The 16,401-nt window shown below is 36.9% G+C and overlaps 1 protein-coding gene across 1 annotated transcript in view; it reads left to right on the forward strand.

Annotated features, from left to right (window-relative positions):
* The first annotated feature begins 2,643 nt into the window (after positions 1-2,643).
* LOC112056430 (hemicentin-2-like) overlaps positions 2,644-16,401 on the forward strand; it is a 353,490-nt gene continuing 339,732 nt past the window's right edge. The window contains exon 1 of the mRNA XM_052887741.1: positions 2,644-2,837. Within this exon, the coding sequence (XP_052743701.1) occupies positions 2,835-2,837 (3 nt within the window). The 5' untranslated portion in view covers positions 2,644-2,834. The remainder of the gene's footprint in view (positions 2,838-16,401) is intronic.

The following is a 16,401-nucleotide window of genomic DNA, read 5'->3' on the forward strand; positions in this document are numbered from 1 at the left end:
ACCTAAAAATGCGTAACATTATTTATTTCATGGTGCCTACGCTACCATCATCAATCACCCAGCATGCGTTTACTATTGAAATAGGCTGTTGGATTGAAAGCCTCTTAAGACCTTTCATCTACCGAATAAAATCATTTTAATAAGATAAGAAACAATCCACTGTTTGTTTGTTTAGATAAAATTATCTCATAAGTTCGCGGATTAGTAACTTTTTGTACTCCCATACGAGTTATTGTTATTTTACTAAGCAAAGTACATTAAATACATTGTTTGTTATATCTAAAAAAACCAAGTGAATATTATTAATTCACCCGCGTGGTTCCAGTTCCCGTAAGAATACAATAAAATAGCCTTCCTCGATAAATGGGCTATCTAACACTGAAAGATTTTTTCAAAACGGACCAGTAGTTCCTGAGATTAGGGCGTTCAATCAAACAAACAAATAAACAAACTCTTCAGCTTTATAATATTGGTACAGATCAGATGAAACATAATTATTACCAAGACAAATATAACTGTGAAATTAAAAAAATGATATTCGTTTGTTCGTATTACAATGTCATCTCTATAATAATTGAAAATTAATATCTTATACCTAACTTTAAGTTTAAATGTTTTATTAAAATAACTTACATATCACGATATTAACACCAAAAATCCACAAAAAACGCTAATTGTTTTATACAGAGGATTTTATTAAATTTATGATTAAAATTATCGTCCTCATACCAATATTCGTCGTCATCAACCCATATTCGGCTCACTGCTGAGCTCGAGTCTCCTCTCAAAATGAGAGGGGTTAGGCCAATAGTCCGCACAGGTGGTATGCAGGTTTCCCTCACGATGTTTTCCTTCACCGATTTTCTTAAAATGCACGCAACTGAAAAGTTGGAGGTACATGCCCCGGACCGGATTCGAACCCACACCCTCCGGAATCGGAGGCAGAGGTCATATACACTGGGCTATCACGGCTCTCATACTTTGGTGACCAATATTAATACCAATCAAATATAAATAATTACATTACAACTTCAACACACACCTGTATCATCCACAGTGTTTGCGTAATCAAATGAGATCGTAAAACGTACACTGTACAGAGCTAGTTATCTGGTCAGCAAACAGAATCTTCTACGATGACGTCACCAAAGTATACGGCTGTACGTGAAACAATCCATTCTCGTGTAAGCACCGCATCAACCGTTATTACGTCTTTGAGCTTGTCACGCTCTGGGACATTAAAATCACACGGCCGAGATACGCACGAGTGTGTAGCTGTATAGAGAAAATCTTTAAATATTAGCTAAAGTTAAGTTAAGTTAAACTTAAAGTTCCAACTAAGTAAAGAAAGCCGTGATAGCCCAGTGGATATGACCTATGCCTCTGATTCTGTCTGGTCTGGGCACGCACCTTCAACTTTAACATTTTAAGAATTTAAATTTATCGTGAGGAAACCTGCATACCAGAGAATTTTCTTAATTCTATGCGTGTGTAAAGCCTGCCAAACCGCATTGGGCCAGCGTGGTGGACTATTGGCCTAACCCCTCTCATTATGAGAGGAGACTTGAGCTCAGTAGTAAGCCGAATATGGGTTGATAATGATGATGATGACTACTATTTTAAAAATTCAACCCTTAAAGTGGTGAAATAAGGGTTGAATGTTTACATTGATTTCCACGCGGACGAAGTTGCGGGCGTCCGCTAGTATATTATATCTTTTAGAAAATAGTGAAGTTCTAAAGAAAAATATATATCTTAAGTACAAAACTACCCGTTTAGTTCTCGACACTTTCTCAAAGTCCGGAAAAATTTTGTCCAATTTATCGATTTCTATGACAAAGCGACGTAGTCAGCACTTTTCCGTTAATCGTAAAAATTTTGGTGAAATTCCGGGTAGAAATTTTGGTGTGAAACATTTCCACGGAATTTTTCAACACTGACCAGGAAATTTTTCTAACCAGTTTGAATCTATTTTCGTGTAATAACTTTTATTCCAAAACGCTTAATAATTTACATATATTTTTTTTTATTATAACCAACGTTAATGCTTTATTTAACATGATAAAGGTTTAATAAGATTTCTCTAAAGGTCTTATTGGATATACAAGGCTTTGGATATGAAGAATTGTCTAAAAATGTGTAAACATGCACCATTGTACAAACATGTAACATTACTGGTACAAAAATGTTAAAAATCACACACGTAAAAGAAATATATTATTAAAATAATGTCGAAAAGCAAACAGTCACAGGTGCACTTACTATTTCCACGTACGAAACGTACTGAGAACGCTATTGCATTTTTATTGCCCACGCAATAACGCCTGCATCCACCTGTGTGTAACAGGCGTTATCACACGACCCACGAGTGTGGGGCCAAGGCAACAATGAAAAAAAAAATTTCGCGATGTGCACACAAGTCGAAAAAAATACCTCCCAAATAGAATACGCGCCAGCCGCGCTCGGTTCCGTTACGCTATAAAAACCCACCCGAGCAAACTCCGTAATTCCGCGCCGTCCCAACCGATATAAAATATGAAACACTGAGCGAAACTCGCCCCGGCTCCCCGAGCGATCGTCGGGCGGACTCGGCAGCTCTCGGGTGACTTCGTAGCGCCGTAGCGGCAGTTACGTAGACATCGCCGCGCGCCCTCTACGCCGTAGCCGCGCGCGTTCATACAAAAAACCGGAGAAACAAATCGGTGATTGTGATTGATTCTGATAGTGATTAATTTTGTGTGCGAGACGAATTTTTTCCAGTGATCACAAATAACATAATGTGCAGTGGCAGTGTGCGCAAGGATTTCGATCGGCCCGTTTGATGGTGCGGAAAAATGGTAAATTATATTTACATTTCACCCCGTAGCGTGATTACTTGCTAAGTGGTGTGCCTGAATTTTTCATAGGCCCTCACAAGAGGTTCTTAATTTTCGTAACTCTCACGAAAATTGGGCAATTTCGTATTGAATTATGTTATTTTTATTGTTGTTACAAGTAATTGTGAATTTTGTGTTAACACTTTTATGGATGTTTTTAACCTTGACTTACTTAACGGCAACATTTATACATACTTAGTAAATAAAATAAATCTATATTTTTATTATTAGTGGTAATGTTATTGATTTTCATCTTGCAGCGTAAATCTTATTGCGTAAAAAATATTTTTAGGCCTGTTTTAAATAGTTTTAAAAGATATTCGTAGAATATTTTTACTTTATAGTGTTATAATATTTTCCTCTGACATATTATTGTTGTAGAAGAATATATATTTTTAAACAAAATGTATTGAATCTTCTGGAATAACATAGCTGTTCTATAATAAAACATTGATTTTATTGGCATTATCAACTATTTGTTATTATTAACTCGATCGAATAAGTTAGTTATTTTTTATTACAATTAAGTTTTCCAATCAACAACTAAAGTGATGATTGTAAAAATGACAATTTTTTACGTAACTGGATTTTCACATACCTTGCGGCCGCGAACGTCGTATAGTAGTTTTTACAGATAAATAAAAAAAATATTGAACATTTTAAAAACTCTGATCTAAATTTACTTTTCTCTAGAACTCTAACTGAGTTTGCTGCTGTAAATTTAACTCAATATTAACGCGTTAATTGTTACAAATGTTTAAGTTATTTGATAATATTTAAATTGAATTTCTCGTAAAATACTAATAAATCGAAATCTTGAAACCCCGCAAAGGCTAACCAATTAAAACTGGGACAGTTTGATAGCACTCCTAAATCTGAAATTTCCGATACAATTCCCATTTTTTATTCGATGACAAGTTAGTCGTAGACAGCAATTTCACAGAAATAGAGGTCATTTAAGTAATTGTGGGGTTTTCTCTGGCTGGCGTAATGTAGTATTAGTAAGTGTGTAGTATTAATATTATAGTATTTTATATAAGTAATAAGTGTATATTACAAAGAGGTATAGTTTATTATCGATCCTCTCAGAATGAGGAGGGTAAGGCCAATAGTCCACCACAAAAATTCTCTGGTATGCAGGTTTCCTCACGATGTTTAACCTTCACCGTTTGAGACGAGATATTCAATTTCTTAAAATGCACACAATTGAAAAGTTGGAGGTGCATGCCCCGGACCGGATTAGAACCCACACCCTCCGGAATCGGAGGCAGAGGCTATATCTACTGGGCTATGACGGTTCTTGTCCCCTCTCATTCTGAGAGGAGACTCGAGTTCACCAGTGAGCCGAATATGGGTTGATAATGATGATGATGAAAGTTCATTAGTAAAGCATCATTATAACAATTTCTGGAGACTACACCGACTTGATTTTTTTTAACCAATAGAAAGTCACATTATTTGTGGCCACGAGCTATAGATAGATAGATAGATACTTTATTTGCACACCATAAAGACAAATACAAGTGAAAAAAAAAACAAATTAAGAAGAGATCAGCATACAAAAGGCGGCCTTATCGCTAAGTAGCGATTTCTTCCAGGCAACCTTCGGTTTAGGAAAAATTAAGAACTATGTAGTTATTCCGTGCTTTTGTGAGTGTCATAAGCTAAATCTAACCTGTATTCCCACGTGAACGGGATCTACTCGGGTGAAACCGCGGAGCAAAACAATATTTCTATATTTTGAGTAAAAGCACTTAGTGTTAGTACTACTACTAGTAGTTACTCTTAGTGGCAGCATTCGGGGAAGCTATAACAACATGCTTATCTCTCGGCTTTAGCGGTCTGAAGGAGATAATTGTCGATGAAATTGCACTCCACCAGTCTTAACATCTATATCTCAGATTTACGGGTAAAGGGTAGTAACCAGAGCTTGCAATTGCCAGACTTACAAGTTAGCCCTTGACTACAATCACACCTAATGGTAAGTGATGATGCACAGTCACACAGTCACAGTCGGATACGTTTTTGTGTTTTAAGCACTTTTTCAGTAGTGAAATAACGTTCCTTTTTATTTTGTTCTATTAGTTTAAAGTTTTTGTGTAACAAGATTGACGAACAGCTCGAACAGCTGTTAGCTAGCGGTCCGAGCTATTCGTCATTCTGTCAGGCATATTATCAAGAATCCAGGAAAAATAAAAGCGATGCATCTTCATCCATTCTTGCTTGTATACATCATACAATCATGCTTTCGGAAATACAGACGCTAAGTATAAATAAATAGATTCTTATTCTTGATGTAACGGCTCTGCAAGTCTTCAAGAGGTTCCTGTATCACTTTCTCCGCATCCGATCTATTGTGTTCGCTACTGTATACTTCCAGTCCTATACTAGTTGCCAAAAGGTACAGAAACAGCTGTTCCTTGGTTTGTGTTTTAGGTTTAGCAACAGTTGTTCCTTAGTTTGTGTTTTAAGGTACAGCAACAGCTGTTCCTTGGTTTGTGTTTTACTCCCGGGACTTGAAATGCCCTACATGAATGTTGCGTTTATGATTTAGAGCTTAACATAGGTCGAAGATCAAGGACTTTGGGGTCCCAAGGTGTTGGAATGGCGATCCTGCACCGGAAAACGCAGTATTGGTCACTTAGGTGCTGGCGGCTCAAGACTGATGTGCTTGGAAGTCCATGAAAGAGGCATATGTCCAGCAGTGAACGTCCATCGGCTGATAATGATGCCTCTTGGCTAATAAATAAGGTTGAACACGAGTCTATTACACCTTCACAACCCCACTCAAAATTATGTTTTTTTTTTTTTTTACGTTATATAGGCTAGCGCTTGGCAGCAATCATGCTTGACAGTAAGCGATGATGCAGCCTAAGGTGGAACGCGCTTGCCTAGAAAATGCCTATTCACTCTTAACTTGAATACACCCATGTTGTAGGTGGTAGGGAAAACTGAAGCTGGAAGGGCATTCCATAATTTCGCAGTGCGGATCAGGAACGAAGAACCGAAACGCTTCGTACGAGTCCAGGGGACATCAACTGCGTATGGATGCAGACCTCTGCGATGCCTGGCAGTTCTGTGGTAAAAAGGTGAAGAGGGAACTAGATCGAAAAGTTCCTGAGCGCACTCTCCGAAATAAATCCTGTAGAACACCGACAGACAGGCAACTTTTCGGCGATGCTCTAATGATTGCAATTTCGCATTAGTTAGCGCCTCGTTACCGATGAGCCTTCTAGCTCGGCGATCCACCGAGTCCAGAGCAGCAAGCTGGTATTTGGCCGATCCATCCCATAAATGGGAGCAGTACTCCATGCACGAACGAACCTGAGCTTGGTAAAGAGTAAGAAGCTGTTCCGGTGTGAAGTAGCGCTTCACCTTATTTAGGATACCGAGCTTCTTACCAGCTGTTACTGCTTTGGACTCAATGCATTCTCCAAAGTTGAGCTTGGACGATATTGTAATACCTAGAAGCTCAATACTGTCGGTGATCGGAACAGGTGTATGTTATAATCCCACAAGTGCTAATAGGTGAACAGAAGATTATTCAGAAGTACTATGAACTCAGTCAGTTTCTCCCGAAGTCAGTGTTTCATAATTTTTACAACCAAGACATCTTTAAGAAGAGAGTGAATAGGCATCTTCTAGGCAAGCGCGTTCTACCTTAGCCCAGGTCTTCATATACCATCAGGTAAGCGTGAGCTTATTTAACAAAAGAAAAAAGAACTTGTTAGGAGAAACATGCGTGAGCCCAAATTGGGCTCACTGTACTGTGAACGTGTTATGTCCACTATGACCGGTGAGTACAAATATACATAGGGCTTACATAAGAGGAAATAACGATTAAAATGAAATATCAAGTGCAGTATACTGCGGACTATTTTTGTAAAGTGATTCAGTGGTGAATGGATCACTTTCAATAGAAAATGAGCTTCAATTTAAATTTACATCAGCATTTTGTAGCTTTTTCTATGAATGGCTATTATAATTATTATATAGCGGTATTTATATGAATTACAGTTATAACTAAACGGTAGGTATCTATTGCGATGGGGCATTAACAAACTTACTAAGTACTCATGGTTATATTTTTTTAACAGGGAGATTCTAGACTAGATTTCTAGCTCAATTGGATTGAACACGCTATTCTCAGGAAGTACTGGTCCGATTTGAAAAAATCTTTCAGTGTTAGATAGCCCATTTATTGAGGAAGGCTATAGGCTAAATAAAGGCCCCGTTTTCTTACGGGACCGGGAACCACGCGGGTCAGCTAGTCCCAAATAAATAACAGATGAGGGTATATTTTTTTATGCCTTCATACAATGAGGTTAGTCTGACTATCGCAGGGTCTGATCATATTATTGTATGTGAAACCGATACACATTTTAACCAACTTTAAAAAAAGGAGGAGGTTTTCAATTCGATGCGTATGTCTTTTTTTTAAATCTTACCCATTACTAAAACATAACCAAAAAAACAACAGTGCCTTAACAGTTTTATTTCGGGTGCCTTAATAAAATCGTTCCAAAAATAGAATCAGACGCAAAAATCTTATTTAATACATTGTAACAAAGACAGTCGTGAATAATTTATTCCGTTCCCCAAGTTCATAAAACAGTAAATAAAAAACCAGGGGGAAAGAAAGCCAGACTGACAAACTGTTAAATGTCGTAGGAAATATGAATACATTTTGTTGAAGTGTCTCCACCCTGTGTGAGCCTATATTTTAGGTCAAAAATTTGCTTTTTTAACACGCTTGTACTTAAACTTTACTTGTAACTATGTAATTTGACCCACTTCTCGGCCTTCGATTAGGATGAAATTTTGCACACGCTCTGAGTTCTGATGACAATACATGACAAGCTAAGAAACGTAACTTAATCCAATATGGCGGCCTCCCCAAGATGGCGGACTGGCTGTTTGAAATCCCCCATGATATGGATATCAAATGAGTTTGCTGTCAGGAATACGAAAAAAATAGTCACGTGAATTAAATCTAATATTTGTAATTTTTAGTGCATGCTAAAAGCGTGTGTTTTAGTTTTTTAAACTATTTAAAATTATAATAATAATATAGAAAAAAAAAATATTGCGCGGCAAAAGAACGTTGGTCAAGTCAACTAATACATTGTATAACAATCAGCGTGCTTAGTGGGAGTTTTCAATATTTTCATACTGTTACTATCGCGTTAACGTAAACGCGAATTTATATGGAATTGAAACAGTTGTGAAGTAGTGCCACTAGATGGCGCTGTTTCAATTCCTTAGAAATTTGCGTTTACGTTAACGCTATCGTCACAGTATCAAACTGCCGCTAGGCCCTAAGATAGCTCAACTAATAGTGAAAAATTATTGCTTATAGCAAAGCGAGAGGACATGAATGAAACACGTCTCAGAATTTCAATTCAACTTTTTTATAAACTTAAAAATCTTTGAAATCAACTTTCTTAGAATCGTTGTTATTTGAAACTTGATGAAATGGAAATGCGTCAGGACAAAGACAGACAGAATAAAGCCAACGAGAGAAGGAGATAAAATACATTACACAGAATTGAACAAAACTCTACTTTGAAACATTTTTTCAATACATAATATATATCAATTTAAGTGGCTATTTCCAACAAGCTTAGGCTGTAACTTCGTGCTCAAAATACGTTTCTCATTTGAGTTATTAACAAAATATACTTAATATCAAAAAACGGCATTATTCGTGACACCAATTAACGTATCGTCTCGTTTCTTTACAGAGTCCATGCATAAGTTGTTCTCTTTTTTGAGAGAATGAGACGGATGCTATCAATTTACTTTTCGGAAGTAAATTGTACGTAAACTCGTATATATATCTATACATACGGATATAAAGTTTTACAATTTTTTTTCTATTAAATCAATTCGTACGGTTTACGTGTAAATAGTCACTTCCTTACTTCTCCTTTTGCTATCTTCTATAGAGTTATTGAATATTAATTAAACGACAAAAAAGCTTGGAAATGAAATAACTGGCTACTTAAATACCTACTGTTAAATGGTGATAAACTAAAAAATAAAAAACCTGGCTGAGTTTATTTTGGGCTCTTCTCGGACCAAGGCACGTGTAGAACCATCGTAAATTTAATTTTAAGTTTTCGACTAATTATTATCACCATTATCTCATAACATTAATACCTGACTTTTCGAAGTGCTTGTAAACTAAGCATAATTGAAACAAATGAATATTGACTATTGACTTGATGATTTGTGCGATACTTCGTAGCCTATTCGTAGCTATGTAAATTGCACATACACCGTTTTTTAACAAACAATTTAAAAGCTATATATTTTAAACTGCGTTGGCAAGTACAGGGTTAATAATATATTAGAATGGGCGGGCAATTAATTATGTTAACAGCCAATAGAGGCGCCGCTCATTTGTTTTTAGTGCGAACCGAGTTCAGTTTGAAATTAACGCAAAATTGCAACATTTTAACGCTTTGCTGTTAGCTTGGTGTAGCCAACGAAGCTCGTTCTATTATGACGTTATCATAATTTGCTTGTTTATTTGTTTATCTATTCACATAACGTAAAACCCAAAATATAACAAAAATATCATTATATAATTTTTAACAAGTTAAAATATATTTTTAAAAAACTATTACGACATAATCTATGCTTATAATAAATTCTGTAGAGAGGTCAATTCTGTACAAATATATTTCCAAAATAACTATCAGGGGGTGATTAGTGATCGATACTGATGCCAAAAATGTAATGTAAAATTTTGTCTGTCTGTCTGTATGTTCGTTATAGAAACAAAAACTACTCGACGGATTTGAACGAAACTTGGTACAATTATTCTTCATACTCCTCGGCAGGTTATAGTGTACTTTTTATTACGCTACGATCAATAGGAGCAGAGCAGTGTAGGGAAATGTTAAGAAAACGGGAGAAGTTACTCCATTTTTACAGCGGTACTACTGTAAGGGCTGGATTAAAGAGGTCTAAGGGCGGACCAAGTCGCGGGCGGGCGGGCCGCTAGTAATACAAATGTACTTAATCAAATATTATGATATTTTTACTAACTAAATAATATTCTTTACTAAGATAAGATTAAGGTTTGTTTTATATGTTGAGATTAAATCTAAGCTTTTGGTTAGGGTTTATAGAAACTTTTCGTGAAGGATTATTTGTAGACCTACAAATATTGCTATACGCGCAAGACTTAAATTCTGAGAGGGGCTTTGTACACCTGTAATAACAAAAAATTGCCTGCGGACCCAGACACATGAATTTTGTTTATAGGCAAAAAATTTATATTGGACAATATTTCTGCAAATTTAAACTAAATTTAGGTACTCTTTATCATTAACAACTCATACTAACTGGTGAGGTGGTGACGGCCTCCGTGGCGCAGTGGTATGCGCGGTGGATTTACGGAGGTCCTGGGTTCGATCCCCGGCTGGGCCGACTGATTTTTCTTAATCAATTAATGGCTGGTGGGAGACTTCGACCGTGGCTAGTTACTACCCTACCGACAAAGACGTACCGCCAAGTGATTTAGCGTTCCGGTACGATGCCGTATAGAAACCGAAAGGAGTGTGGATTTTCATTCTCCTCCTAAAAAGTTAGCCCGCTTCCATCTTAGATTACATCATCGATGGTAAGTGATGTGATGAGATTGTTGTCAAGGGCTTGTAAAGAATAAAAAAAATGTGCATGAGTGTCAGAACCAGGGATTAGGCTACTATCCACCACGGTAGCCCGATGCGGATCTGCCGACACAAACGTAGAAAATTAAGAAAATTCTCAGGTATGCAGGTTTCCTCACGATGTTTTTCCTTCACCGTTTGAAACACTTGATATTTTATAATTTCATAAAATGCACATAACTGAAAAGTTAGAGGTGCAGACCCCATATCGGATTTGAACCCACGTCGTCTGATTTGAAGGCAGAGGCGAAATCCACTGGGATATAATGGCTCTCTTTTAGGTACTACTGCTTCTTTTTCAAGAAAATTCACTTCTATCTCGTGTACGTTTTATTATTGAGCTTGATTCTTTTTTTTAATCTTTACAAATTAGCCCTTGACTACAATCTCACCTGATGGTAAGTGATGATGCAATGCTAAGATGGAATCGGGCTAACTTGGAGGATGAAATTCACACCCCTTTCGGTTTCTACACGACGTCGTACCGGAACGCTAAATCGCTTGGCGGTAGGTCTTTGTCGGTAGGCTAACTAGCCACAGCCAAAGCCTCCCACCAGCCAGATCTTGACCAATTAAGTAAACCTCAATCGTTCCAGCCGGGGATCGAACCCAGGACCTCCGTCTTGTAAGTCCACTGAACCACGGAGGCCGTCACAATCCTGACTAGGATAAAATTTTGCGATACAGTTTTAGTTTTTATCCTAATTGGCCTCAAAAATCTTTTGAGTATATTTCGTTATTTAATAGTTTCGGGTTTGAAAATCTCTTTATATTTGAAAATTTCAGCATAGCTGTTAAAAATTTATTTTTGCTCGTGAAACTTGAAAATTAGTCAGCCGTTTGACTGAAAATTTTGTCGCACCGTTAGTTTTCAATACGCGTAAATTTGATATATATGTTATACATTTTGAAAAATAGAAACTGTTGGATGATACCTAAATTTTAAATTTAATTGGGCTACGGAAAATGTATTGAATTGGATGTAGTAAATCTAAATATATAAAAGCGAAAGACCGCACAAAAATGATTCTTGGCAGTAAGATAGTTTAAGAGCTGTGATAGCCCAGTGGATATGACCTCTGCCTCCGATTCCGGAGGGTGTGGGTTCGAATCCGGTCCGGGGCATGCACCTCCAACTTTTCAGCTGTGTGCATTTTAAGAAATTAAATATCACGTGTCTCAATCGGTGAAGGAAAACATCGTGAGGAAACCTGCATACCAAGGAATCATCTTAATTCTCTGCGTGTGTGAAGTCTGCCAATCCGCATTGGGCCCGCGTGGTGGACTATTGGCCTAACCCCTCTCATTCTGAGAGGAGACTCGAGTTCAGCAGTGAGCCGAATATGGGTTGATGACGAAAATAGTTTATAGTTGGTAGATGTCCGCTTAGAATGAATTTAGGGACAGGGCCGGATTAAAGAGGTCTAGGGACGAAGTTGCTAGATATATACAAATATATACAAAAAGTAACGAAAAAATAACAAAAGAACTCAAATATCTATTGAAACAAAACACAATATCTCTTTACAATCTTCAGTATGTCTATATCTTCAGTCTATCATGTAGTATAAAGTAACTTTAAATTCATAAATAATCTTGATCAACAGCCAAAACAAATAATATATACAAGTTTTTAGTTTGGTTTTTATTCTTAATAAATTTATTTAAAACATCAAACGGTTCGTCGTGTCGCAAATTACAACAATTTATCTTTTTGTCAATTGCTTTATTTCGTTCAGTAATATTTTGGTAGTGACGCAAAATGTATACAAACAGCTGGCAATATCGGTTTCCTGTCAGCGGTTATTCGTTCAAAACTTTCTGTATAATATAAAGGATGTTTATATTACAATAAAGCACTTGCCCATTTTACTTTACATTATTCATTTACAATTTTGCTCTGAAAATGTTCTTCATTCAAATATTATTTTTTGTCAAAGCTATTCAAATAATCGTTGTCACGAATTTCAGAAATTAAGTATCTAACTTTTTTTTTTAATTTTTTTATATTAGCATAATAATACTCATTTATGCATAGCCGGAATGGGTTTTTAAGGCTTTAGATATATAAAGAAGGCACATTAATTATGTCATAAATGGAGAAAAGTAAGAACTAAACTTAATGTATACACCATTACATCGTTGCGGTACGAGGTCAAGCGAATGTGTTAATAAATAAATAAAAAAAACTCACAGTAATTTGTCAAAAACGAAGAAATCTTAAGAAAAGTTGGAAGTAACTAAATTTAATTTCAACGTTATGCACAGTTTATGGACTTCATGAGTTAAATATTTTATGCAACCGAGGGATTGTTACTCGGAAGTTGGCAACTCTGAAACTGCAAACTTTGTAAAAATGCTAAGTGCACGGAAATTTTAAACATTTTCAGAACTACCTTTCGTTTCATATTAAGTTTATGTTTGTTGGTGCCGTGCAACCAACGTAAACGTTTTATTTTTTTTATTGGTTATGACTTTTGAACTACGTCAATTCTAGTTTCAGTTTGTAGATAGAGGTTTCAAACATCATAATGGAAAATAAAGTCTCTGTATACAGATACAGGATAAATGTGTTTTTTTTAAAGAATATTCAGCAAAAAATTTAAAACCGACTAATAGTCGATTAATTCATATTGTTACTTTACATGACATTAGTTAGTATTTAAAATATTATTTTTAATACACAAAGTGCAGGCTTCCTTACATTCCTTATTTAAAATATTTTGAAAATACACATTATACATGAGCAGTGATAGCCCAGTGGATATGACCTCTGCCTCCGATTCCGGAGGGAGTGGGTTCGAATCCGGTTCAGGGCATGCACCTCCAACTTTTCAGTTGTGTGCATTTTAAGAAAATTTAATATCACGTGTCTCAATCGGTGAAGGAAAACATCGTGAGGAAACCTGCATACCAGAGAATTATATTCATTCTCTGCGTGTGTGAAGTCTGCCAATCCGCATTGGGCCAGCGTGGTGGACTATTGGCCTAACCCCTCTCATTATGAGAGGAGACTCGAGCTCAGCAGTGAGCCGAATATGGGTTGATGACGACGACACATTATACTTGGACAGTTGAGAAGGCTTGGGCCTGATTCTGGGCCTTTGAAACCTGCTTGCTGCCTTCTAAAACCACCACGTTCAAATCTACATATATGGCTACAGTACTTTTCTTTTTAATAAAAGAACATTTGCCATATCTTTTTTTTAAATACAACCACTATCCCTTCCAATAAGTTATAAAAAACTATGTTAGAAGCGGGTACGATAATAATACCATCCATCCAGCGGGCGGGGATCGAACCACCGCCGGTGAAGAGTCCGGCCATTTTACCACTAAGTTATTGAGGCTTCCTTGTTATATCTTACTTTTTTTTAAAGAATATTTGCCGTATCTTGTTAAATATGACCAATATTCTCATTCCCCTCCAACTAGTCGGGAAAGACTGTGCTAGGAGTGGGTACGACAATAGACCAACGGGGCGGGGATCGAGCCACCACCCCTCGGTGATGAGTTCAACCGCTCTTCCCGTTGAGCTATTGAGGCTATACCTATGGGCTTTCCGCCTTTACTAAATAACATAAGTAACATAAGTCCCTCTTACAGGCTCTCTCCATAAAATGAGTCAGATTTTTCGAGATTTTCAAGAGCTAACCTGTACTTGAATAAAAAAAAATATGAAAAGAACGCGTACCTTAATAATCCACCTGTCATACAGACAGTCGGGTACCCCTTTCACAAGTCTAAAGGGACTCCGCGAGGAGATATCAAGATTACAACGTCGCGGCATCGCTGGGAATCCAATAATATCCAATTTTGACACCACTCGAGTCCTACCTACGTACGTGTTCGTGCTTTGTACGACAATTTTTATTCCACCCTTAATTTACTATCGATCGATGACTTGCGTGACTTTTGAAGGTACTGCAAGTTTAGGGGATCAGTTTAGTTCTGGGTGATTTTAATTGTTTATACGATACTTTTGAGTATAGAATCCAAATAATTTAGCAAATAAATGGTTACATCATTATCGACCCATATTCGGCTCACTGCTGAGCTCGAGTCTCCTCTCAGAATGAGAGGGGTTAGCCAATAGTCAACCACGCTGGCCCAATGCGGGCAGACTTCACACACGCAGAGAATTAAGAAAATTCTCTAGTATGCAGGCACGTGATATTTAATTTCTGAAAATGCACACAACTGAAAAGTTCGAGGTACATGCCGGATTCGAACCCACACCCTCCGGAATCGGAGGCAGAGGTCGTATCCACTGGGCTATCACGGCTCAATGGTTACATACATAGGTACATATCACTATGCATCATTATCGACAGGTAGACAGGCCCTACGTCTTTCCACTAGCTATACGAGTACTATCCTTGTTTATTGTTTTGAATAGAATATTTTAAATAATTTATTTGCGACATGAGTGGTGGTATTGAGGTGACCTAGATACCTTTAGATTAGTCTCCTGGGTCTAAATAAATGCCACGGATATTCGGCTCTAAATTGACAACTACGGTGTGTTACCTTTTGACCATAGCTTCTATCCTACCGTATCCAAATGGGAAATGTAGCGTCATTTACATTTCTTCCGCTCTTTTTTAGAACATCCGCAATAAACTTAGTTTTTTATAGCCTACACGGGATATAACAAACTTAGTTTAGTTTACCCTTTTCGTTGCCTCTGAAACAACACATTCAAAATTTAAATCCAACTAGAATATTTGGAATCCACGGGTAGGCTATTTCGGCATTGCTCTCTAAATGATATAATAAAAAGAGCTCTTGCCACCATAAATATTCCTGGGCCCTGTGGAGTTCCTTGGGCCATGGAGTCGCAGTGCCAAAAAATTTCACCGAATCTTTTCGCCGCGGCTAGTTGCCTCGGCTGGGACAAAAGGGCTGTCTCATTTTTAACCGACTTCAAAAGGTTTTTCAATTCGACCGTATATATAATTTTTTTTTCGAGTAAAGGATCAGCCTGGCTGTCTAGCGCGGAAATACAGCCAGTATTATTGCCCTCATTCCACGTGGGCATGATTTGTATAGTTATTAGAATAAGTTAATTTAAGTTCCTTAATGTATTTTTTCTCAATAAAAAAACTAGAATAACTCTTGTGTTTCGTTTTTACTGGTGAAAGAATTTTTCAAATCGGATTAATATGGGACCTTTAATATCAACATATTAATATAATGATATATTGCTAAAACTCATCTCTTAATCAAAATGCTTGCAAATTTCAACAGCAGCTCGTCCATAATGATATCAATCAATATTACTCAGTCGCAAATAGTTGGATTTCAGATATCGACAGTAATGCACGTCGTTAATGCCATAAACATTGCTTTAACAAAATTACTGCCACCGAGGGTAAACAGGAGGTTTTCTATTAATTAATTATCGGTGCAATAAAAAGTGAAACATTGCAACGGAAATGCATCGGGCGCCTGATCGTTAATTAGTAACGGTGCCCTGTGTACGCAATTAAACTTACTGAAAGCTACTGGGTTTTAAAGTTAGTAAAAGTTACTCTTATCGGTTTTCGCTTACTTTGTTACTGAAATTGAAAAAGTAATTTGTAGCGAAATTTTTCGTAGCGGTAAAGTGTATCCAGATATAACTACAAACTTTCATGCTTCAGCCATATTTGTGGCATTTGGTTAAAGATAAGTATTCGTGTTGATTGTATTCATTCAACTTGTTGCCTGGTAACTGGGGTACAAAAAACACAACTTATCTAGCAGATCTCAAAAAGGGAGACATTCTTTTGAGGCCTATACCTACATGAGGCTTAGTATGAGCACCGAGAATGCAAGAATTACCTTTCATCTCCAGAACT

The sequence above is a fragment of the Bicyclus anynana genome, chromosome 20, assembly GCF_947172395.1.
Source record: "Bicyclus anynana chromosome 20, ilBicAnyn1.1, whole genome shotgun sequence".
Lineage (NCBI taxonomy): Eukaryota > Metazoa > Arthropoda > Insecta > Lepidoptera > Nymphalidae > Bicyclus > Bicyclus anynana.